The 24,846-nt window shown below is 38.1% G+C and overlaps 9 protein-coding genes across 13 annotated transcripts in view; 3 read left to right on the top strand and 6 right to left on the bottom strand.

The window, feature by feature from the left end:
• LOC6568867 (protein bunched, class 2/F/G isoform) overlaps nt 1–1,800 on the top strand; it is a 28,737-nt gene extending 26,937 nt beyond the window's left edge. The window contains exons 3-5 of one of the 2 annotated variants that reach the window (XM_032740911.2): nt 213–694; nt 767–858; nt 1,452–1,800. In XM_032740911.2, coding sequence (XP_032596802.1) covers nt 213–694; nt 767–858; nt 1,452–1,577 — 700 coding nt within the window. In that variant the 3' untranslated portion in view covers nt 1,578–1,800. Of the gene's footprint in view, nt 1–212; nt 695–766; nt 859–1,174; nt 1,288–1,451 lie in introns of those variants that run through there. The other variant, XM_032740912.2, reaches the window with a different exon arrangement.
• Nucleotides 1,801–2,503: 703 nt separating this feature from the next.
• Nucleotides 2,504–4,007, bottom strand: LOC6568869 (lysozyme 3). 2 transcript variants are annotated; one of them, XM_032740914.2, is made up of 3 exons: nt 3,920–4,007; nt 3,022–3,204; nt 2,504–2,850 (listed from the first exon to the last, which is right to left on the bottom strand). In XM_032740914.2, the coding sequence occupies exons 1-3, from the start codon at nt 4,005–4,007 to the stop codon at nt 2,585–2,587; spliced, it is 537 nt and encodes a 178-aa protein (XP_032596805.1). In that variant the 3' UTR covers nt 2,504–2,584. The 2 variants fall into 2 exon arrangements, with proteins under 2 accessions (XP_032596805.1, XP_032596806.1); XM_032740915.2 differs by having other exon boundaries at nt 2,504–2,829.
• LOC6568870 (lysozyme) lies at nt 4,001–4,988 on the bottom strand. Its single transcript, XM_001995377.3, has 2 exons — nt 4,614–4,988; nt 4,001–4,496 (listed from the first exon to the last, which is right to left on the bottom strand). Exons 1-2 carry the CDS (start codon nt 4,885–4,887, stop codon nt 4,282–4,284), a joined length of 489 nt encoding a protein of 162 aa, XP_001995413.2. The 5' UTR covers nt 4,888–4,988; the 3' UTR covers nt 4,001–4,281.
• A 109-nt stretch (nt 4,989–5,097) lies between these two features.
• Nucleotides 5,098–6,136, bottom strand: LOC6568914 (lysozyme). The gene is made up of 2 exons (XM_001995378.2): nt 5,957–6,136; nt 5,098–5,889 (listed from the first exon to the last, which is right to left on the bottom strand). Exons 1-2 carry the CDS (start codon nt 6,024–6,026, stop codon nt 5,468–5,470), a joined length of 492 nt encoding a protein of 163 aa, XP_001995414.1. The 5' UTR covers nt 6,027–6,136; the 3' UTR covers nt 5,098–5,467.
• Nucleotides 6,137–6,741: 605 nt separating this feature from the next.
• LOC6568915 (invertebrate-type lysozyme 3) lies at nt 6,742–9,784 on the bottom strand. Its single transcript, XM_001995379.3, has 3 exons — nt 9,562–9,784; nt 7,206–7,376; nt 6,742–7,141 (listed from the first exon to the last, which is right to left on the bottom strand). Exons 1-3 carry the CDS (start codon nt 9,641–9,643, stop codon nt 6,909–6,911), a joined length of 486 nt encoding a protein of 161 aa, XP_001995415.1. The 5' UTR covers nt 9,644–9,784; the 3' UTR covers nt 6,742–6,908.
• Nucleotides 9,785–10,008: 224 nt separating this feature from the next.
• LOC6568916 (probable elongation factor 1-beta) lies at nt 10,009–10,947 on the bottom strand. Its single transcript, XM_001995380.2, has 2 exons — nt 10,751–10,947; nt 10,009–10,673 (listed from the first exon to the last, which is right to left on the bottom strand). The coding sequence occupies exons 1-2, from the start codon at nt 10,828–10,830 to the stop codon at nt 10,094–10,096; spliced, it is 660 nt and encodes a 219-aa protein (XP_001995416.1). The 5' UTR covers nt 10,831–10,947; the 3' UTR covers nt 10,009–10,093.
• Nucleotides 10,948–10,991: 44 nt separating this feature from the next.
• LOC6568917 (protein preli-like) lies at nt 10,992–12,765 on the top strand. 2 transcript variants are annotated; one of them, XM_001995381.2, is made up of 4 exons: nt 10,992–11,374; nt 11,478–11,670; nt 11,738–11,951; nt 12,013–12,752. In XM_001995381.2, the coding sequence occupies exons 2-4, from the start codon at nt 11,570–11,572 to the stop codon at nt 12,391–12,393; spliced, it is 696 nt and encodes a 231-aa protein (XP_001995417.1). In that variant the 5' UTR covers nt 10,992–11,374; nt 11,478–11,569; the 3' UTR covers nt 12,394–12,752. The 2 variants fall into 2 exon arrangements, with proteins under 2 accessions (XP_001995417.1, XP_032596916.1); XM_032741025.1 differs by having other exon boundaries at nt 10,999–11,374; nt 11,473–11,670; nt 12,013–12,765.
• A 510-nt stretch (nt 12,766–13,275) lies between these two features.
• On the top strand, nt 13,276–17,288 carry LOC6568918 (chromatin-remodeling complex ATPase chain Iswi). Its single transcript, XM_001995382.2, has 6 exons — nt 13,276–13,423; nt 13,570–13,787; nt 13,846–14,100; nt 14,160–16,272; nt 16,386–16,546; nt 16,627–17,288. The coding sequence occupies exons 1-6, from the start codon at nt 13,376–13,378 to the stop codon at nt 16,907–16,909; spliced, it is 3,078 nt and encodes a 1,025-aa protein (XP_001995418.1). The 5' UTR covers nt 13,276–13,375; the 3' UTR covers nt 16,910–17,288.
• Nucleotides 17,289–18,130: 842 nt separating this feature from the next.
• LOC6568919 (proton-coupled amino acid transporter-like protein pathetic) lies at nt 18,131–23,379 on the bottom strand. 2 transcript variants are annotated; one of them, XM_001995383.2, is made up of 7 exons: nt 23,302–23,379; nt 22,078–22,205; nt 21,214–21,448; nt 20,225–20,346; nt 19,457–19,937; nt 18,923–19,050; nt 18,131–18,860 (listed from the first exon to the last, which is right to left on the bottom strand). In XM_001995383.2, exons 2-7 carry the CDS (start codon nt 22,203–22,205, stop codon nt 18,515–18,517), a joined length of 1,440 nt encoding a protein of 479 aa, XP_001995419.1. In that variant the 5' UTR covers nt 23,302–23,379; the 3' UTR covers nt 18,131–18,514. The 2 variants fall into 2 exon arrangements, with proteins under 2 accessions (XP_001995419.1, XP_043070441.1); XM_043214506.1 differs by lacking the exon at nt 23,302–23,379 and adding an exon at nt 22,266–22,340.
• Nucleotides 23,380–24,846: the final 1,467 nt, after the last annotated feature.

The following is a 24,846-nucleotide window of genomic DNA, read 5'->3' as shown; positions in this document are numbered from 1 at the left end:
TTCGATTCAAATTTCAGTAAATTTCAATCGCCCTACAAAAATATAACATTTTTCATGTATTTTAAAAGTAATTTCAAAATAAAAAAATTATTTTATTTTGTATTTTAATGTTTTAAACATTGGGAAAACGTATTTAAGCCGATTATGTAATTCCTACTCGTTCTCACGCTATCTTTCACTGCCTATCTCTGTCTCTCTCTATTCCCCCCCAGCTATGCCTCATACACGAAATCAAGCAGCCATGAGCTGGCACCACTGCTGCGTGAATCGATATCGCCGCCACCGCCACGGCGTCTCAGTCCGATGAATATACAGTTGAGCTGCACGGCTGGAGCGCCGCTGGCACCGCCGCCTCTTAAGGCGGGCGGTGCCAAGATTTGTCCGGTGAACTCGAAAAACTCGCTGCCCAAGAATGCCTATGTGATGCCCAAGGAAAAGAAGACATCAAATGCTGCCGCCGGAGCTGGGCTGCCAGCCGGCAAGGTGGGGCAAAGTGGACGTGGCACCACCTCCAAGGTCACAACGACTGTGGGCAACTCCTCCACATCCCCATCCTCGTCGACGGCAGGCGTTGGGGGTGTGGGCAACTGTAGGTCACACTCTTCAAGCGCTTCCAGTCGAACTTTTCCTCTATTCTCTAACAACATCAAGAACAACAACAACAATAGCAGCAACATCAGCAGCAGCTATCACAGTAAGTTCTGACCGCACGATAGATGACGCCAGAAATTAATTATGTTCCGCTTGGCCAATTTTTTTTTGGCAGAGGAGAAAGCCGACAACAAGAAGAACGAATCCATGGAGCGCAAGAAGAAGGAGGAGAAACTCAAGATGAAGGCTGAAAAGGAAGCCAGAAAGGTGAATTTCCCTCCACTTTTATTGCTCTCTTTCTCTCTCTCTCTTTCGCCGTGCTTGTTTTGTATGCGCGTTTATTGTTTTGCCGCTTGGGGGCGCCACATTGTTTGTAATTGGCCTCGTTTGCTGCAAAAGTTTTTCATTAAACACGCGTCTTTTGTGACTACCAGGCATAAATTTTACAGCCATGCTAGCAGTTGACAAAGAGGGAGCGAGGAGGGGGAAATCGGTCTGTTGTTGCCAACAAAAAAAGTAGCTCATAATGCCCTTTTTTTAAGCATCTGATTCATTTTTTTTTTTGCTTTCTATTTATTGCAAGTTAATCAAGCAAAAAGGTCGTCAGGCTAACTGATAGACTAGCAGATGCTCCGTAAACTCAAACAAACTCAAACAATTTACAAGAAATTTAAATATTGTCCAACGATTAATATATACTGACCGCAATAGTAGGTACTGATATGCCCTATATAAATAGAGCTGCTAAGTATCAACAAAAATTGTCACAAAAATATAATGTGCAGCTAAATATTAAAAAAAAAAACAGATTATTAAAGCCAATTTTATGCATTTAATTTCATATATTTTCATGGCAAAAGGAGGAGAAAAGAATCGCCAAGGAGGAGGAGCGATTGGCCAAGCTGCATGCCAAGGAGGAGAAGAAGCGGGGAAAGAAGGAGGCCAAGGAACTATTATTGACCAACGATGGCAACAATAAGAAATAAACTGAATTAACCTGCAGAGTTAACATTGAAAATTATGCAAGCGATAACTGGCATCTGTATTATATCAGACATAATATAGACTTGATACACACACATAAATCACACATTCACCCCACATAAAACGAGCTTGATTGTATTTATAGGATATTTATTTAATTTAGTCGTATTTATTAAAAATATCTTCATTTTTTATCGAACACCAGTAAACAAAAAAAAAAAAAAACTATAAACACAAAAAATTGTTTTTTAGTGCAACAATTATAAAGAACAAATTTTTTGTTATTTTATAATTGATTGTTTATACTAATTCGTAGTTGTTTGTCTGTTGTTTTGAGAGACTTATGTGACTCTGGCTTAGGAACAGAGCATTGAAAAAAGTTGTGTCTCAATGTTCGTATATTTTCTACATTTTATTCAACCTGTTTTTGATTTCTCTATTTTTTTTATTAAATCAAGCCTAACAAACTCATCTGTCTCATAAGTTTAAAGGTTGTTCGAAACAATTGTTTTATAATAAATACTAACAATTTCGAGAGATTCTAAGATTAAGGTTCAAATTAAACAAGAAAAAAAAAACAAGATATTCATTTGATTCAAAGTTCAATTCTATGCCTAATAGATTTTATTACCAAAAACCGTAGAGAAAAAAACAGAAGCAGAGCTAAAACAGAAAAAAACGCTGCAGAATAAATTTAAGAACGTCTTTAAAATCAATAATAACATGAAGAAGAAGAGAGAAAGTATTTAGTGAACGTTGACAAAGTTGAAAAAGAATTCTTAAGTAGTTTTCATATTACAAACTATAAACTAATAAAAACTTATTAATAATATATATACACATATATATATATATACTTATATATATATATATATACTATGTATTATATATTATACCACAACTATAATTCTATATAGATTGGAAACTGTTCAAATGGCAAACCTAAAGCAATGTGTATTACAACTTAATTGTTTTCGAATAACAAAAAACCCTAACAAATAAAGACAAGTTATTTAGTTATAGATGATTCCTTTGATTTGGCATCACGCTCCTTCCTTTTCAGGCACTTGTGGAAAATCCGGCCAAAAGTGTATGGCAACTCATCCTGACACCTCAGATTGCCCATCTTGTGTAAGGCCCCAAAGTCCAAGCAATCGATGCGCCCATCCCCATTGCAATCCTGTCCATATTTATACATATATTTCTGAATCGTTTCGGCGGCGCAAATCGGATCATTCACACAATTCGTGAACGCTAAAAAATACAGAGAAAAAACTACGTAAAAAAATAAAAATTTCTAATTCTGATTTTTAATTGTTTTCTATTCGTTGTCCCATTTTATGGTTGCTCTCTCCTTCATCTTGTGCTTTTAAAAATTAAAATTGTGCAATTTGATTCAAAAAGCTTTTGATTCTGATTTTTAGGTTTGTTGTTGTTGTTTCTCACCCTCCTCCGACAATGAGGTGTCATTTGGCAACGTTAGCGATCCTCCCTCCGTCCAGTAGCCCCATGTGATCCTAAAAATGCCGCAGGCGCCATTTACACATATCTTTGTCGCATTGCAGTTGCTCTTCGCCTCGCATAAACATTCCAGACAGTTTTCCGTAACGGGTTTGTCAACAATCAAATCTCCACGAGAGAGAGAGAGAGAGAAAGAGTTAGTTAAGTGGGCAGGAAATGCTTTAGTACAAGTTGCTTAGCATATAAATCACTTGACTCTCGTTTAATATATACGATTCGATACTAAGTTAGTTGGTATTCCAGCGTAGCCGGTTTGCATTCTCATAATAAATGAACAATTGATATATATACTATATACAGATAATTGTCTCACACTACAGCTGCAGTGGTGCGAAGGCGATGAAATGTTTTTAAAAAGGTACTACTGGAAAAAGCAAATTTATCCCTAATAGAGAATATTATCCGATTTCGAATATAATTTTTTATAAATTTTAACCTAAGCCTGGTTTCATATCTTATAATCAAATAATTGAAAATATTTTGGAAATTGTGTCAATTTTTTTCCGATCGCAAACCGAATCGTATTTCGGGACAGTTACGGGTTCGGTAGATAAATAGTAAAGTGTGGTTCCGATAAAGCTTAAGAATATGTTCCAACTTTGTATTGCTTTTCATTTCCGTTATTGAACTATGAGAACTAATTACATCGTTGCCTGTAATTGATGCTGAAAATAATGTTGAATTTTGATTCTGGCTCTGAACTTCAATTGGCTAATTATAAATTTTAAAAACGCTACGAATATTTCTAGGGAGGTTCTACTATATTTGAAGTCCTTTTTACAAATACCATCAGAGCTAGGCTGACTCAGGGGTAATTGCTTACCATCATCAGCTGCACCAATGTGCAACAGGCCGAGTGATATCCACAGAATAAATACGAAGCACGGCAAATAACAGCGAGTGGTAAACATTTTAATTATTTATTTAATTTTTTATAATATTAATATTATTTTATAGGCGTCTCAGGTTATCCGAGCTGTTGAGCTGTGTTGACTCCGCCACGCTTTGAGCACGACTGAGTCACTTTGCTTGCATTGATTATTTTAAAAGAAGATCAAATTCAAAACTGGTAACAATTGTGTATTTTATTGGATGGAAAATCCCACTTGTATATGGATATATACATAATCGACTGTACTTTGTCTGGAATAAATAGTTACAAGCTAATAAATTCGACTAGTGTTGTTATTGTCGCTGGGCTGTTTCGATGCATATTCTGAATATATTCTCGAAGTTGTAGGGCATATCGGCTTTGCAATTGAACGGGCCCATATAGTGTATGGCCGCATAGTCATAGCAATCCTCCTGCTCATCCTCATTACAATCCTGCCCATATTTGAACATATAGTTTTGTAGCGTATCCGCCGCACAATATGGATCACTAGCGCAGTTTGTGAATGCTGTGATAAATATGCAAATAATTTAAATTATTATTAATTAATTTGTAATATATTTGCTGATGTGACATTGATAATATTTGGATTTGATCTGCGTCGCACACTTGACTTTATACTCACAGGTATCTGATAGGGGGGAATCCCCTGCCACCGTTGGACGTCCAGAGTCCACCCATTGATCCCAGGTAAGGCGAAATATGCCACATGCCCCATTCACACAGATACTCGTCGCATTGCAACCACTCAGTGCCTCACACATGCAAAGCAAACACGTCTCCGTAATGGGGCGCTTTCGATACGTCTCCGTTTCTGTCTGCGCCCTAATCTGGGCCACGCCCACAAAACACAGTAGCGACAACAACAACAACAAACGGACACTTTTTATCAACATCATTTTCTATTCAGGTTTTCCGATTTCCGATACGTTCCACGCCTGGCAAGCAACTGATATTGTTTGTAGATTGGTTGTTCAGCTTTATTTGTGCGTCGCAGCGACAATAAGCTCGCTATTTGTCGGGGTTTTAGTATCAACTATATATAGTATATAGTATATAGTATAGTAGTAATATAGTATAGTTCAAGAAAATAAAATAAAATTATTGCGTAATTGTTAATTCGGCCAATTGTTTGGGGAATCGCAATTTGATAACTATCATCATTTATTTATTTATATATTTATTTTATATAAGTATAAAAATATATACAAATATAGAAAAATATCATTTACATTTATATTACAAATGTGCTTTAAAAATATCGCCGAATTTTGAGCAACTTATTGTGATGGAAATTTATTAACTTTTTTACTATTTGTCTCTTTCTTCAGTGATAGATATTTATTAACTTTTTTCAACATTGAAATCTCTTCCAACTCGATATGAATATTCAAATCATGATGAACAAATATGTTCATACCGGCAAAATTGTTAAAAGAACAAAAAAAAACCCTTAATCCTTAATTTTATACACTTTTGTCACTCATCCCCTAATCCTTGTTCCTCATAGTTCTCGATGCAGTCTTCGAAGGTGGTCCGATATTTGTAGGGCATCTCTCTGGTGCAACCATAAGCGCCCATTCTATGTATTCTCGCATAGTCATGGCAATCCATCTCACCATCCCCATTGCAATCCTGATTGAATTTCTTCATATAGTTCTGGACACTGTCTGCCGCACAGTGCGGATCATTTGCACAATTGACAAAGGCCTCCTCCGAATCGGGTTGTTCGCCACCCACCGTCAATTTGCCAGCGTCGACCCAATATGCCCACGTAATCCTAAAGATGCCACAGATACCCTTCTCCTGGCTAGTACAAATTGCAGTTGCATTGCAGCCAGACATTGCCTCACAGAGGCAGGTGAGGCATAGTTCGGTGACTGGCTTATCCAGCACATGGCCTGCAGTCAATCAAATGAATATACAGATATATATCTGCGTATATATATATCCGCTTCGAAAACTTACCCTGTCCACGCACCAAGCTAGGCGATAACAAGCAAGCAAGTAACAAGCATAAGAGCTGTAAGATTTGCATTTTTCAATATACCAGATATATATATATACATGTATATATATATGTCTCCTACTACATAGAGAGAGGGAGAGATATTTGAAGCACGTTCTAACACTTCCGCTACTGGGACGTAAATGCACTCAGCTTCAACGGCAAATCACTACTTATTACTCAGAAAGTCAATGATACCGGTTTTTAGGGCGTCGTGGAGAGACTTAGTCGAATCTGATATGCACTTATAAGAAAATTTAGAGGTTAGAGTGTAGCTCTCTTCAATTTTAAGTATTTAAAAATACTACATTTTTAATAACATCAACAGGAAGCAGCAAAATGCCAACGGAATAATGCCAAGTGTTTGGGTTACATTTGAACGAAATCGAAATGTTTTATAGTTCACAGAAATCAAGTCAAATAAAGAGTTCAGAGGGCGGCCCATATTAGTTAGGTATTAAATAAAACTTAATTTTTTATGTAGACTTTCCAAAGTGCTTTTTACTGCCAGGGTATTTCATAGCGAGAAACTTGAGCAAGGGCTTGAAACAACAGATTATTCAAAGCTTGCGACAGTCATATGGAAGATAAGAAATGCAAAGCTTTAGTCGAGCCTCAAACCCAAAGCTTTAAGAACAACCATTATATCTTCAAGCGCAAAACCTAGCTTATCTTGAAAACAGGTTATAAAACTGATTTCTATGCTTAGATTTCACTCTCAAACTTTAATCTGTGATGATTTCCCTTATATTAGAAATTTTATGTTCATTTATTAAAATAAAAACACTCCTTTGATGTGTAATTGTCATAAAGTTTTTGCACAGTTCACATTCCAATTCGAAATATAAATAATTAAAAAAAATATATATATATATATATACTCGTAGATTAGTAGATTAGCTGTTGGAGGGATTATTTCGAGTTGCGCACATCAAGAGGCGAGAACAAGACCAGGCACTTATCGAGAGCACTCTGATATTGATAACTCAGCTCACCCTTGCAGCCATATCCACCTAGTTTATGGATGGCCGCATAATCGTAGCAATCGATGCCGCCATCTCCATTGCAATCTTGTCCAAACTTGGACATGTAATTCTGTATGGTATTTGCAGCGCAATATGGATCATTAACACAGTTTGTAAAGGCTGGGGGAATAAGAGAAAGAGAGTGAGGGAGATATCAAAGTAAAGAAGTAGAGCAAAAACTTACCATCCTCGGATAGAGGACTCTCATTGTTCAGTGTCAGCTTGCCGCCGTCAGCCCAATAGGCCCAGGTGATCCTGAATAGGCCGCAGACTCCGCCGCCACAAAACTGGGTCTGATTGCAACCACTGATCGCCTCACAAATGCAGCCCAGACAGACATCAGTAACCGGCTTATCTATAATTATTAGGAGTGCAAAGTTTATGTTGATTACTTTACTACTATCAATAATTATTCAAGCGCCTTATCCGCGACTTCTATACGAGTGACCTATAAAACAAATAATATTGTATTGTGTATTGCGAGCATCATTTTGAACAACTTGGGACAAACCGTAGTCGAGAAACTGGAAATTTCTGTCACATTTTTGCACGCACATGTCATCGTCGTACTTGTTCTCTCTCTCTCTCGCACATGTCATCGTCGTACTTATTCTCTCGCTCTCTCTCTCTCTCGCTCTCTCTCTTTCTCTCTCTCTCTCGCTCTCTCTCTCTCTCTTTCTCTCTCTTTCTCTCTCTCTCTCTCTCTCTCTCTCTCTCTCGCTCTCTCTCTCTTTCTCTCTCTTTCTCTCTCTCTCTCTCTCTCCCTCTTTCTGTCTCTCACTCGGTTTTGATTGTAAACAAGCGTGTAACAACAGCTGAGGCTAAGACTGAGCCTTAATAAAATATATACTTTATCGTTACAGTATGCGTATATATATATAAATCTATATATTTGGAATATGATATACAGCAGGCGAATCATAATAAAATTGTGTACGCCCATGAACCGAACGGTTCCGATGTATTATTATTATTATTCTGTTGCTCTCAGACATTGCCGAACTAGTTTTACAACTTTCAATGGCAGGCATTGAGGCATCCACGTTAAAGATTTTATTGTATACATTTTTTTTCTCATATTTTCTTTATATTTTTTAGTAAAAAGTTCGAACTTGTTAGTGGGCATGAGTCAATTTGGCTTGTCAACGACGCACAATCCAAGCAAATTGCGATATTCCTTTTAATATTTCATTGCTTCTGACATTTTTGTGGGCTGTACAAGGTTACAGCTTTTCGAAATGTATGGCAGATGTTTTTCTCGTTAAGTGACTTTTTTCCTTCTTTATATTTATATTTATATAAAATTAATTTTGAGCACATTTTTTCTTACTTATTTTGTATGCAAGAAGCGACCCATAGTCGTTTATTATTATTATTAATTTTTTTTTTAATTGTTACTACTTGAAATTGATTAATGTCACAATTTGAGACCCGTTTGTCTGATGTGACAAACTCGAGCTAAAGAATTACGTTATTTTTGTTTCTTTGGTTTAACATTTTGGGGTTCAACGAACCAACATAAAAAGGTATCAAGTTAGGTAAAAATATGAATAAACTAAGAGTCCATTTTTGTTTTCATTATATTATTAAATGGGATCTCTTTGTTTATTTAATTTTATTTCAATTCTAATTTAGTGCGATGAGTAAACGAATACTTTTTATAATTATACAGAAATGATACATCCAATATGTGTATTAACTGGAAATCGCAGAGATTATCTCACACGAAGGGATATATATATATATATATAAAAGTCATAGGGTAATTACGAGTACTGAACAATGCTTAGGCAAAATGTCATATCACGAAAAGAAATGTTTTTCCCCGGATCTAGCAATAACAGTGATTGCAAAATTGTGTGCGGAAATAATTGGGAAATTCTTCAAAGTGTAAATTGCCTGAGTTTATAATATTATTGGAAAGAGTTCGGAAGATCCTTGAAGGAGATCCCATAAGTATTTATATATTATTGATTAGACATATCTCATTCAACCAACTGAATATATCAGTTTTCTTAATAGCTGGTTTTAATAACATTTTTATGGCTGTATGTTCGGTCATTATAACTGTGAAATATGTTTATAGTTATTGGCTATTATGATCATTGCTGAGCAACTAGTTTCTCAACTATTAAAAATGCATTTAAACGCAGGCAATAAATTTAGTTCCGCTTTATGTAACAAGTCTATTAATATCGGAAGTATTTGGCCACAATGACACGTAACTGAAATCATCTGTCAATGCCCCCCTAATGATGATGAGTTGCCCCAGCTCAATAACACACAACTAAAAATTAACTAAATGTATATATATATGATATATATTTTTTTGTATAGAAAAAAGAAGAAGAAACGCATAATGCGACAAAAATATAGAATCTTGAATTTTTATGAATGCTAATTAGTGTTAATGAAATACACGAATCCGGTGTCAAAGTATATTAGGTATTTCCATATTGCTATTGACAAACATGTCTGTCCGTCCCTCTGTCTATCTGATAGAATCCCAATTCAGAATATTCTGATGGTATTTGACTCACCCTGTGCTTGGATGAGAACCGAGAATGCCAAACACAATATGGCTCCAATTGCCAAAGTGCAGCACAATTTGTTTCCAGCCATAATAATAATAATAATAGCAGCTTGTTCTTTCCACCAAAAATCGACTACAATTAATTATGCAAAATAAGCTCGAAAAAATACGCTGAAGATTTATGCGTACAGCGCGCACTGCTTGAACCGGTCGCGTTTGAGCTGCGCGTTGAACTAAGCTGCGATTCGAACATGCTGCGCTCTTTTGTGCACTGCAAAAAAAAGCTTTTGGCGCTCGCGACTAACTTTGACTCTGACAAATAACTTTGAGCACGAACTTAATAAAAGCACAGTGTCAACAAGTCGGCTGACGAAGAAGAAACACCCTGTAGTCTGACGTGAATTGACAAACGAATAATTTCTTCCCCACTCAAAAAACGTAACAAAACTTCAAATTTTCTTTAGCTACGCTCGAGTTTTATTTTGTGTGTTGAGTAAGAAAAGAGAAACTAAAAAACTCAGTCGTGATCGGATCGTTGCTTAGATCTTGTTGAAGGCCGCAATGTCGACGGACTGAACAAAGTCCTCGAACTCCTCGATCTTCTCCTGGAGCAGATCAATGGACACCTTGTCGTCCTCGATGACGCACATAATCTGCAGCTTATTGATGCCATAGCCAACTGGCATCAATTTGGACGCGCCCCACAACAAGCCATCCATTTCGATGGTACGCACATGTTGCTCCATCTGCTTCATATCGGTCTCATCGTCCCATGGCTTCACATCCAGCAGCACCGATGATTTGGCAATGAGGGCGGGTTTCTTTGACTTCTTCGCTGCATAGGCAGCAACGCGTTCTGCCTTGATGCGCTCAGCCTCGGCATCATCCTCGTCATCGGAGCCAAACAGATCCACATCATCATCATCATCGGCAGCGGGGGCTGCAACGGTTGGTTTGCCGCCAGCCAATTGTGGCAGAGGAGCACCGCTCCAAGCAGCACGTTCGCCGGCCTCGAAGGAGGCAATGTGGCGATACCAGCGTGTAACATGTGCATAATCCCCAGCTGGTGCCTTGCCTAGAGCATCGAACACGGACAAATCGGCTTTACTGGCGGTGTAGCTGCAATAAAAAATATTTATTTGCCGACGTGTTTGCCGTGTTTAACCTAACTTTCAGTTTTTCACTCTTATGCTTACCCGCTGATATAGCTGTTGTCGGCCAGGTAGTTGTTCAGCTCCTTGAGGCCCTGAGGCGTCTTAACATCACCGAAAGCCATTTTAAATGCGTTTAAATTGTGTTTAAACTCGCGTCTAAAAGAATTTGGACCGTGTGCCGTTTGCGAGCGTGTGTGCAAAAGAGCGATGGATGTGCAAGCTAAACGATACTTTGTGCACAACTATTGATTAATCTTAACAAATATCGATATAAAAATACTCTATGCAGTACTGTTTCGATCAGCTGCTTCCGGTTGGCTCTGCTGTTCGGTTGTTTAATTGAGCTAGTTTAAGTTATATTGAGCAAATCTTGTTTTCAATATATTAAACAAATTGCATATAAACTGCAGTTGCAACCACAATACAGCAGCAACGGCATTTCGTATATCAAAATAGCGCTTCCATTGATAACTACTACAACACTATACAGAGGGCTGGAGGGAAGCACCCTGTGTATTTCTGAGTGACGCAGTTACACAACGCCAAAGCAAGAGAAATCCCAAAATTATCAGTCTCTGGACGAGTAGGCCTCGGGCGGCACAACTACAAATAAAGCATTGCACACAGCACGACCCACTCACGAGATTGCGAGTGTGAAGGGGGAAGGTATGTAGTTTTGCTCAGGCCACCCGGTCTCTATTTATAGCTAAAGCAACAACAATATATCTTTATGCTCTCTGCTTATCGATTTCTTCTTCGTTCAGTTCAGTTCACGGACAAGATTTTCGCTTTCGTTGCGTGACAGCGCCCTCTAGAATCCTTTTACTTTCGCTCAGTTGCTGTCAAACTGTTGCAGTCATCATGGTTCTCACTGCGTCCACTTGTCGCACGGAGACGGTTTTCGACTACAGCTGGAAGCATGTAGTCTCTGCCTATTGGAACCGTTACCCCAATCCTTCCAGGTGCGAACACCATCGCTTACATTTTACAGGTCTGTCGATTAACCATACATTTTATGTGCTGCTGCAGTTCTCATGTGCTTACCGAGGACACAATTAGGCGCGAGGTGCGCGATGGTAAATTGTATTCGCGTCGGCTGCTCTCCAAAACAAATCCGGTGCCCAAGTGGGGTGCACGTTTCTACAACAATGTGCCGGTCAAAATTGTTGAGGATTCTGTGTTGGATCCGGTGAAGAAGACATTCACCACATTCACCCGCAATCTGGGTATGAAGAAGATCATGGTGAGTTTGAACTTTGGCCCCCTCACAGTGTGACACAAGTAAAACTGATTGTTGCTTGTAGAAAGTGGACGAAATTGTTGTTTATAGCGAGCAGAGAGATGGTCGCACTTTGGCCGTGCGTCGTGCTTTTATCAGCTCGCAGGTATTTGGCTTCTCGCGTGCGATACGCGCTTTTGGCATTGAGCGCTTCAAATTGAACGGCAACAAGGCATCGAGTGGCTTCAATTATGTTCTGCGTCGCATGTTTCCCCAGCATCAGCTGCAGGCAGCAGCATCAACGGTAAATCCACAACAAAACACAGCGGATGTGGCCTTGGCAACAACAACCAATCACAGCAGCAGCAGCAAATCGGAATCGCTCAAAAGAACAGCCAAAGTTGGCTACGAGTTCTGCAAAAGTCATGCGAGCAAAATTGCCCAATTATTTTCAGTGCGTAACTGAGATTGAAACGTCTCAACTGAAACAGCGGAATCGGCACAAGATGACGGAACGAGAGTCGACTAACGCAGCAGCATATATATATATAACACACTTGTATCTGCATGCACAAATGTATTCCAAACAATCGCATACTGAACTATTTGCTGCATTTCATTCCGAGTGTGTGTAAAGGAGAATGCTGAACACACTCACAAACACTCATACATTAAAGCATCTCCGATCTTTATGGGAGTCTTGCTCGCAGGAAAAAAGAGTAATTTTTTGTTATTGTAAAAATGCGGTCTTTTATGTAATATAATATTGTACATACATACATAAAATAAATGAGTAGGTTAAAAAATAAAAAATAAAAAAATATTCAACTCCGAATACATAAATCTCGACGAGTACATCGAAATCATTCTGCAGCGAAGCGCAACGCGATCTGCCAAACAGAAGGCTCTCCTAGAAAAGTTGGAGCAAAAGGCTCAGGAAGATATGATTGCGCTGCCCGTGCACAAGCAAATAATTCAAATCTACTCCAAGGTCTACTAATAAGAAAAAGTAACCAAAATTCAAAGTAATTAATAATAATAATTAAGAAACACATTGTTATATTTTATTTTATTGAATAATTGAAATTATTTTGTTATTTGATTTGAGATTTGAAAGTTAGTGTTTGCACTCGCTAATATATGAAATATGAATTGTGTTGAATATTGTTATATTTGATTTTGTTCATCAATTAAATTTGAAATTTACCCCTCAACTCTTGTCAAAGTGCTTTAATAGTTCGTGTTCGCGTTTGCAGCCCTCGTTTTGAGCAACGTACACTCATCGATAAATCGTTTTCAAGGCAACTCCGTCAAACGCCACTTTTTCCCGCTGCCGTTCACTCATACAGACGCAATACCGCGCGACGCTCTCAGTAAACCAAAATAATTTCGAAAACTCAATAATTAATAATTACAAACGCCGAAAATCAAATTGCAATAGCGGAAACATGTCAAAACCAGAGACAGCTACAGTGGAAGCCAGCGAGGAAAACTCTGTAAGTGCAATTTAAACCAGCAAAGCAACGCTTCCAACAATTTTCGCCACACGAAAGAGAAAATGAGAAAAAGAGTGCGAAAAAAAGACGCCGCATGCCGCTTGACAAAAAATTGCATTTGTGTATTTTTATGTTATCTATTCTAGAATGAGACAACGTCGGAGGCGGCAACAAGCAGCTCGGGTGAAAAAGAGGCCGAGTTTGACAATAAAATCGAATCGGATCGCAGCCGACGCTTCGATTATCTGCTGAAGCAAACGGAGATTTTTACGCATTTCATGACAAATAGTGCTAAGAGCCCCACAAAGCCAAAAGGACGACCCAAAAAGAACAAAGACAAGGACAAGGACAAAGATGTCGCCGAGTAACTATTTAGCTTTGCCTACTTATAATTATAATTATTATTATTATTTGTGATGCAGCCATAGACACCGCAAAACGGAGCAGGAGGAGGATGAGGAACTACTCGCCGAGGATTCGGCAACGAAGGAACTATTTCGTTTCGACGCCTCGCCCGCTTACATTAAGGGGGGGGAGATGCGGGATTATCAGGTGCGTGGCTTAAACTGGATGATCTCGCTGTATGAGAATGGCATCAACGGCATCCTCGCTGACGAAATGGGTCTGGGCAAAACACTGCAGACAATCTCGCTACTGGGCTACCTAAAACACTTCAAGTGAGTCGAATGGAGACTTAACAAATCTTATCATTTACTGAAATGAAACTCCCTTGTAGAAATCAAGCTGGTCCGCATATTGTCATAGTGCCCAAGTCAACGTTGCAGAATTGGGTGAATGAATTCAAAAAGTGGTGTCCATCGTTGCACGCTGTCTGCCTTATTGGGGATCAGGATACGCGTAATACGTTCATACGGGACGTGCTTTTGCCGGGCGAATGGGATGTGTGTGTCACCTCGTATGAGATGTGTATACGCGAGAAGTCCGTGTTCAAGAAATTCAACTGGCGCTACATGGTCATCGATGAGGCGCATCGTATCAAGAACGAAAAGTCCAAGTTGTCTGAGATCTTGCGCGAATTTAAGACAGCCAATCGTCTGCTCATCACGGGCACCCCACTTCAGAATAATCTCCATGAGCTGTGGGCGCTGCTCAACTTTCTGCTGCCGGATGTCTTCAACTCTTCGGAGGACTTCGATGAGTGGTTTAACACGAACACCTGCCTAGGCGATGATGCGCTTGTCACACGTCTCCATGCAGTGCTCAAACCATTTCTATTACGTCGCCTCAAGGCGGAGGTAGAGAAACGACTGAAGCCCAAGAAGGAAATGAAGATCTTTGTGGGTCTCTCCAAGATGCAGCGCGATTGGTACACAAAAGTCCTGCTCAAGGACATTGACATTGTGAACGGTGCGGGCAAAGTGGAGAAGATGCGACTCCAAAATATTCTGATGCAGTTGCGAAAATGCACCAATCATCCGTATCTATTCGATGGAGCCGAACCGGGTCCACCATATACGACAGATTCCCATCTGGTGTACAACTCGGGCAAGATGGCAATTCTGGACAAATTGTTGCCCAAGCTGCAGGAGCAGGGATCGCGTGTCCTTATCTTCTCGCAGATGACACGCATGCTTGACATCCTAGAGGATTATTGTCACTGGCGCAACTACAACTATTGCCGCTTGGACGGACAGACGCCGCACGAGGATCGCAATCGACAGATCCAAGAGTTCAACATGGACAACAGCACCAAATTCTTGTTCATGCTGTCTACGCGTGCCGGTGGGTTGGGCATCAATTTGGCTACTGCCGATGTTGTCATCATTTATGACTCGGACTGGAATCCGCAGATGGATCTACAGGCGATGGATCGTGCCCATCGCATTGGCCAGAAGAAACAGGTGCGTGTCTTCCGGCTGATCACCGAGAGCACCGTCGAGGAGAAGATTGTGGAACGGGCCGAAGTGAAGTTGCGACTGGATAAGATGGTCATTCAAGGCGGTCGTCTCGTGGACAATCGTGCTCAGCTCAACAAGGACGAGATGCTGAACATTATACGTTTTGGAGCCAATCAGGTGTTCAGCTCCAAAGAGACGGACATCACGGACGAGGACATCGATGTAATTTTGGAACGTGGCGAAGCGAAGACGGCCGAACAGAAGGCACAGCTGGACAGCATGGGCGAGTCATCATTGCGCACCTTCACCATGGACACCAACGGCGAGGCGGGCAGTTCATCCGTCTATCAGTTCGAGGGCGAGGATTGGCGCGAAAAGCAGAAGCTAAATGCGCTGGGCAATTGGATTGAGCCGCCGAAGCGTGAGCGTAAAGCGAATTATGCTGTCGATGCCTATTTCCGGGAGGCGCTCCGCGTCTCCGAGCCAAAGGCACCCAAAGCACCACGTCCGCCTAAGCAACCGATTGTGCAGGACTTTCAATTTTTTCCGCCACGCCTCTTCGAGCTGTTGGATCAGGAGATCTACTATTTCCGAAAGACCGTCGGCTACAAGGTGCCCAAGAATACGGAGCTCGGATCGGAGGCGAGCAAAGTGCAGCGCGAGGAGCAGCGTAAAATTGATGAGGCCGAGCCGCTCAGCGATGATGAGATGCTCGAGAAAGAGTCGTTGCTCTCGCAGGGATTCACGGCGTGGACCAAGCGTGACTTCAATCAATTCATCAAGGCCAATGAAAAATATGGACGCGACGACATCGAGAACATTGCCAAGGATGTTGAGGGTAAAACGCCCGAGGAGGTCATCGAGTACAATGCTGTGTTCTGGGAACGCTGTACCGAACTCCAGGACATTGAGCGCATCATGGGACAAATCGAGCGAGGTGAGGGCAAAATCCAACGCCGCCTCTCCATCAAAAAAGCCCTAGATCAAAAGGTGAATATAAAAGAAATATGTATGTGTATAAATATATATTTATATTTATATTTTTATGTATATTTATATATTATATATCTTTATTTATATATCCCCCTATCTCTTTTTTATAGATGGCCCGCTATCGTGCTCCATTCCATCAGCTGCGTCTGCAGTATGGCAACAACAAAGGCAAAAATTATACGGAAATTGAGGATAGATTTTTGGTCTGCATGCTGCACAAGCTCGGCTTCGACAAGGAGAACGTCTACGAGGAACTGCGTGCCGCCATACGGTGAGTTGGAATGTTCTTTTTGGATGAAACCTTCTCTGGTTATATATATATATATATATATATTTATATTTATATTACAGCGCCTCACCTCAATTTCGTTTCGATTGGTTTATTAAATCGCGTACTGCGCTGGAATTGCAACGACGCTGTAATACGCTGATTACGCTTATTGAGCGCGAGAATCTCGAGCTTGAGGAGAAGGAGCGGGCTGAGAAGAAGAAGAAGACACCGAAGACGCCGGGTGGTGGAGGGGGGAGCAGTAACACAAGCACTCCGGCGCCGACGCCACAGGCCAAGTCGAATCAGAAGCGCAAGAACGAAGTGGCTGCCACCAGTTCTAACGCTAAAAAGAAGAAGAAGTAATAAGTAATCAGATCATTATTCAGTTAATAACAATATTATATATTCATTATTATTATTATATAATCAAAGCTTCGCACAGCATTAGTTTGTAGTTGAAATTGAAAATCATGGTTCGATTTGAGAGCTAATCGCATTCATATGCATTGAGTATGTTTGCAGTTCTTATCTCCTCCAGTTACACACACACCATACACACATACTCCGCACACTCACAGACTAAAAATTAATTAAAAAATTAAATTTATTATATATCTATTAATATACTTATAAATGCGCGCCGCTGTATTCTATTCCACTTAATTGTATTTTGCTTTAAGTTTCAATTTATTGTATTTTAATTTTTATGTGTATGGAAAATAATGCAACAAACTGAAAAAAATGCATGACTAATTTCTGACATTAGGGGGTCCAGATTACATTTTATTCTAGAGGGAAACCATAACAAAAAACACAAATTTCGACAAAATCGACTTTGACAAAGATATGGCCATTTAAAGTATCTTAAAAAACAACAAACTCTTATGCAGCATACTTTTATGAGTATATATCTTTTTTTTTAAAGCAGTTTTATTCTAGAGGTCATACCATTTATAAAGAAGAAAAATTGGTCAAAATCTGATCACTTTTGACAAAGATATGGCTTGACTGGTGTCAAAAAATATGTTTTACTCAGGGCTACCAACTGGCCAACTGGACATCCAAATCATTTCGGACAAAACGGGGTTTTTGTGCTTTCGACTTATATTTCACCCGAAAGATAAACTTTTCTGTGTTTGGTTTCTTAAATCCGTGAATGTAATTCGATGGAATTGGATCGTGTGATGCTAACGCACCATGTCCTACGAAGATTTATAAGGATATAGTCGACTTAGAGCCATTTTATGCTCAAAGTATGCTACACATTCATTGCTTAGAGACAATTTAGTCAAAGCAGCAACCTAATAATATTTGCTATCCCGTACAGCAGCCAGCTCCAAAAAGAAAATAAATTAGTTCCATATTTCCTTGCCAACAAAAGTCCGTTTCCTTTTTAAATTATACACAATATTTTTGTGTTATAAAGACAGAGAGGAGGTGGCAATTTTGTGTGTAATAATGTTATTTTCCAGTAAGTTTCGAGCTTCGCTCCAACCACAATCGGGTATTATTAAAATGCTCTAAAGATTGCAAGCATTGTAAGAGATAAGTCAAATCAGCAGAGAATTATCAAGATTGCAACAATTTAAATATTTATAAAGATTTAACATTTTTATTAATTCAATGCGTATAAAAGAAGTTGCTTTAGCTTAATGTATATGATTATAAATTCTATGGATTGCGGTTTAGTTTTTAATACAAATACATATACAGATGTCTGTGTACATACATGTATATATGTGTATATGTACAGATACAACAGGTACTTACTAGGCACACATAAGACAAACATATATGTGCATATATAATCGGTGTTTGAAGTTAAGAATTAATATCATCTTTATGCAATGCAGTCCATCATTTAGCAGGAGCAGCAGCAGCTGCTACCTTTAGTCATGCTCAACATGGCTTGGGAGAATTAGGAGTACCTGCATCTCATTTAATACTACTTTGAGTGTCCACTACGACTTAGTTATCCTTCGGATTGATCATCTCACCAATGCTGGCAGCGGCGCCGGCAACAAGCGCCAGCAAGGAAAAGATGCCCAAAAGAACGTTCTTGATCAGCTTCCATTTGCACCAGCCGAGGCGATCAGGCCACAGATACACAGTCTCAATGAAGCTGGGCACAAATATGCCCAGCAGCGAGAAAAACACAGCGCCCACCAAACTGATGAACGGCTCCAGATTGGGTATGCCAGCGGCGATCCCACCACTTACCAATATTATCCCAGAACGCAACAGAATCTGCGTAATGTTGTGCCTCTCCGGCCGGAAGTGGTGCTGAATCTTGCGCCATAACACCTCATTGGGACTGCAGTGCAAATTAACCCATTAATTCTTGATTAACTCAAATATAAACTCTGCAAAACTTACACATAGAACTGTAGGCCGTAGGTGAAGAGAATGGCCACAGCCATCAGCAGTTTGGCAGTATCTCCCAGCCAGTAGCCCTGGGGCAGATTGAGCGTAATGCTGCCACGTACTTCATCTCCATAGCGCACCTTAAAATTGCATAATAGATTCGCCAATTAAACATTATGAAAATATTCGTGTCGGAATTTTCGGACTGTGGCTTTAGAATTGACAAAACAATCATTATTAATAATCTAACTTAGATGACTTAACTGCATTCAAAGATTTAGACGTAATTCTGAGTTCCTAAAACAACTTTTAGAGATGTGCCCAAATTTTGAAATGCCATATCTTTATCAAAGTGGCACGATTTTAAAAAATCAGAGCTCCCTAAACTTTAAACCTTCATTTAAAGTTGCACACGCGATTTTAGCTCGAAATTCAGAAAGTGTATGAAGGATTGAGCCCAAAACATTCCTATTTTTTTTTTTTATCATGTTTTGACCTCCAGATTAATGCTACACTTAACTTATTAAGATCATCAGGTGTACTTACATAGCCAAAGAATCCAATAATTGCGTAGAGTAAGACGACCGTAATCATTGCCGTATTAAGGACGCCCGGGCAGCCCAAGAACTGTTGCGGTTTCTTCATCGAGTTCTCCACGGGCATAACAGCACCAATGCCCTCCATGGCAAAGATCACTGTGGCAAAGAAGAGAGGAATGTGGGCAGCAGGGGCAATCAGTGGTTTGTTGGAGAAGACAAGCGGCTGATCGAACATATAGTAGAGTGTAATGCCAAAGGTGATCACAATGAAGATGTTCGCCATCAGGGAGAAGGGCACCAGAAACTTGAGACTCCTGATCTGACCGATGAATAGACAAGGTATCACCGTCATTGCAACATAGATGCGGACATTCCATTTGAGGCCCACATCATAGTTGATGACATCGTGAAACGAGGTCGCTATGAACAGCATATAGACACAGGCGGCTGCAAAATATGTTGCCATCAGTCCAATGTCCACAAATTGCCTGCAATAAACATAATGTTGTTGTCAGCATTAGACCCGGAAATACTCTTAAGTCCACAGTCCCCAAATGTCCCGAACTTTTTTGATAAAGTTTTTTTTGCCAAAAAAAAAAAAGAAACCACCTTTCTTTGTGTTACTTAAACATAGTTATCTTATCTGAATTTAAATAATATGATATTGATGTGAATATAAGCTATAACAAGTATCTCATCACTTATGTAGTCAGTTTCTAAACAACATTATTTGTTCAACAGAAGCAAAACCATGACCAGTTCTTTAAACACTTACTTGGCAAAATTGGAATAGGGTCGCAACTTTTTGGGCCCGTACTCGAAGACCTTCTCAGCGGTTTCCGCAAAACCCAATGCGGGAACTTTGGCGTCCAGACATATGTTGTGCGAAGTTTTTACCTAAAAAATGAACAAGAAAATAGGAATAGAAAATATAAAACAAGTTAGAATACTCTAAAAAAAAACAGAGCTCGCATAGGAGATACTGTTAAATACATAAAATATGTTTAGGATCTCGGATCAAGGATCTAGGAAGGGCAATAGTTAGTTTTCAGTAAGTCCTTATATCATATATTATTATTCTTAATCCGTTCATTCTTAGTCAGTTCTATGAGCTATACTTATTCAAGTTCTGTTGGAATAGCTGAATGTTTACCCAAATGGAAATTGCGCACTTGCCGCTCCCATTTTTTGAAATCAACTTATTTATAAACACCTCTATAAAGTACATGGCATCGATCATTATATGTATATGGTTAGGCAATCGGCGACTGCCACTATGCTCAGATAAGGCTACTGATATCTCAATCTAGTCGTAGAAAATTACTTACTTGCACTTTTTGTTGCTTGTTAATCTAATTTGAATCTTAAACCATATATCTGCCCCTCCAGTGGTTCCATATATTTATACATATACATTTATACATATATTTATATAGATTTAGTGGCTAAGAATATCAGTATGACATATATGTTTATTATTGGATTTCTACGATGGATTATTTTTATGATTATAGCGCACAAATTGTCATCTATCCATAAAAACTTCAAATTTATCTGGCTAGGCCATTTTGCGCGCGTTTTTAAGCGCAACCAGCAATTTTTTTTGCGTCTTTATCAAAAAAGCTTTACCAATTGATTACTTTGTCCGGGCCTTGAGCTACTTAAGCCACCGACTAAGTAAATCTCCTCAATTGCGTCAATAGCAACCGAAGCAACCAATAAGCCAGGTGTTAAAAAGCTTTCTGCTTGATTGGCACTACATACCAAAATGTGCACACAGTGGGTGCATAGAAAGCCAACGATCAGTGTCATTATACCGCCAAACAGCAAACCGGCATTGTGAAAGGCCATCGGCATGGCCAGAATACCGGTGCCCAGCGAACTCTTGAGTAGATGGGCCAGAGCACCGCCAGCACTGGCACCATTGGGATCCCGATGCTCAAAAGGATTGTAGGCGGCCTCATCGAGCGACAATTGATCCTTTTCCGTTAAGTTGACCCTGGAAGCACAAATAGTTAATATAAATACTTACTTTTACTTTTTTCAAAAGGGACTACAAACATTTACTTATTATTATAAGATACATTTGACAAATTTAAGTACACTTAGAGATTTCTCGAAGATATGATAATATTGAAAATGTTACTAATAAGAAGAAGCCTACGGAAATCCCAGTTATAAATACGTAAGGAAAAGAAAAGGAAAATGGTTGATGAAATCAAAATTTTCTTACATTAGTCAAAAATATAGTTGAAATTTCCGTAACTCGAATTGGATAGTGACAAAAAATACCTTTTTGATATGAAATCCCACTGAAGGCATTTTTTTACCGTTTGTTTGTTTGTTTCCAAAAATAAATGTTAAATACAAAAAAAAAATCAAATAAAATTCAAAATCTATCATAGCACATCAATTTTCAAATCCAACTTAGTTTGCCTTAGATCAAGAACTCACACATTTACTTTAAGCTATAAAGTTCTCTACTCTAAAAATGTAAAATTACGAAAGTTAAACTAAGATCAAGATCATCTTAATAACAATTAGAATACTGAGCTTGATCTGTGATCTATTTCAGCTCCAATTCTATACTTATTTGAATAAAATAAACATTTTAGGTGATTTACTTACTTTGAGTTGAAGTCATTCAGCGAGAGTGCAGTATTATAAGATGGTGGCGATTGAACTGATTCCGTCCTGGTGACCGAGTCCGATCTGCTTGGCTCGGTATCGGGTGCATATGCCTTATTATCTGTCATCTGCAAAGGTCACATGATACGATAAACTAGTGCTTGAGTATGCTTTATATGATTGGCTACTTTGATTCCGGTTGCCATGGCTAATCCACTCGAGAGATTGTCCAGGCGCATGCCAACCATATCTTATCGTTACAAGTAGCTTAAGTACAGTTAATAGCTGGTAAATGTTTTTTATGGCTCCTCTCAAGTGCAACAACATGACTAAGTTCCACGTGCTTTTGGTTTTATTCAATAAATTGTCCTTACTTGAGCTTCAAAAGTTTTGAAAGTTTTAAAAGTTTTTCATTTGAATTTTATAAAAGAATTTTTTAATGCAAAGTATAAGCCATTTTCTTTACTATAGTTTTTATAGTGAATACTTTAAAAGGATTTTTGTAAAAACAGTAAGTATAAAAGAGACTTTTCTGTAACATTTTAAATATATTTTTGTAATTAAATTAAAAGCATTAAAATTTAGATATTTATCATTAAATGTTTTTATTTATTACTTTATCTATTTAATAAAGATAATTAAATTCAGTTTTGTTGAAAGATAATTATGTTTACTCAAATTATTATGAATGAATTTATCAAAACATTTTTTTTTGCTCTCCTTTTACTTGTTATTTATTTATTAATTAAATTAAATTGTTCAAACAGAATATACTATACTATACTATACATATATGGAATATAATATATTCTGAGTTTTCTGAAAACCTCTAATTTTTACCATAATGTATAAAAACCTTGAGCAAAAAATAAATTATAAAAAGTGTTTCAAATCAGATATTTGGAACACCCAATTATAAAATATAATATAGATACATTTTTAACTTTTTCGCTTGTCCAGGTTTCGAGCAAAATAGAAATTAGATAAAGTTTTGCAATTAACGACGAAAAAAGTGTTTAAATTTACTTTGCCATGTACATTCTGAAGCGGACTGTTTAATATATATGGAGACTTTTTTTTTTATAAATATATTGTGATGATTACTCAATATTCAATTCAACTTTTCACCAAGAAATTCAAAACACTTTTGAATATGTATATAATTTCCTAATTTGCGTAATCTAATTTTTAAGCGACGGAATTTTAAACGAGCCCAGAACTTACGGTTTAGCTATTATTTATATATATTATAATCGAGAACAACTAACTGGTTAGAACCGAACGCGGCCTCGGGCCAAATGCAACTGAAAATTGGGGCCGGCGCCAAATGAAAAAGTGTTAGGAAAGCAAGTCCCCGATGATAAGGTTAACATTGGAGCCAAAGGCAAATACCATGAAGCAGTAATTAATAAAATAAATCAGGCAGCACGTCATAAATATTCAACGCTACCTTTAAAATCAATTACTGATTACTGATAACACCGATAAGCGGAAACTATGGCAGCGCCTGAAAACATCTTAGTATTAATTTAAATATCATCTAAATGCTATCATTTTAATATAATTTTATATTTCCCAATAATTAAATATTACTTTTTAACAACTGCAATTTGTACGTATCTAGCAAAAGATACGATTAACAAGTTGTTCCAAGTATTTAATTTTATTTTCAGCTGATAAGATTAGCGAAGTAAGTGTCACAATTGTGTGCGGCATTGACATCCTTTACAAATGCTATAGCATACATATATATATATATATACTATGTATAGTATCTATATCATTCAGTTACAAAATGCTTGCGTAGTTACAACCTTAATCGATGGGAAATATATATTTACGGCCCGATTAGCGAAATATTGACAAGTGTCACATATTATTTGGGCCCACTGGTCAGTTGGCGGGCGATTATTAATTATTATTTTTTTTATTTTGTCGGATTTTTACGACATCACGCGGATCGGACAAGATCGTGAATCATAACTGACATTTGATTAGTTTTCGATGTTAGATTACTATTGGACTTATTTAGATGCATGATTTGTGTTTATAAGCACTAGACTGGCATTATAATCGCATCACAGCGTTGACTTAATATAATTTGATTAAACATTTGCGTCACTCGTTTTATGATTATGCTAAACTGTCAATGACATCTGGTTTCAGGCACCAGCATATCGCTAATATCTTGACTACTAAAATGAAACGATCGCTAGAAGAGAAAGAAAATATGTATATATGTATATATCTGTGGACTGCCAATTTATTTGTCTGACAGTAAATACAGTTATTTGGAATGTTCGCTAATGATGTTTGTAATGAATATAATTAAGTCTTATCAACATAAAATCAGTGCAGATTTGAGTGCAATAAGCCAATAAATATGAATATGCGATACTTACAAAATTCTTATGAAAATAAACAATTGATTAATTCATTAAAAAAAAAATAACAAACACTGTAATTGTTTTAAAAAAAAAAAAATATTTTAGGAAATACATTTATAAGTATTATTAAAAGCAACAAAATCTGTATATTAAGCATGCACATTTTACACTAAAGTAAAAAAAATAAAATGAAAAAATGTAAGTAGTAATTTAATAATATAAGATGGATTCAAGATAATTTCCTGAACCAACGAAGATTGAGTCTTTGTGAATTTCTTTGATGGTTCCATTTTTCATTTTAATCACAAGATCCACGTCTTTAAAACATCGCCGCTAACCTGCTCCTAGCATTATATAAACAATCTTATGGGAAACTTGCACT

Source organism: Drosophila grimshawi, unplaced genomic scaffold (assembly GCF_018153295.1).
Source record: "Drosophila grimshawi isolate 15287-2541.00 unplaced genomic scaffold, ASM1815329v1 contig_131, whole genome shotgun sequence".
NCBI lineage: Eukaryota > Metazoa > Arthropoda > Insecta > Diptera > Drosophilidae > Drosophila > Drosophila grimshawi.
The sequence above is the reverse complement of the archived record's forward strand: the minus strand, read 5'-3'. Positions and strand labels throughout refer to the sequence as shown.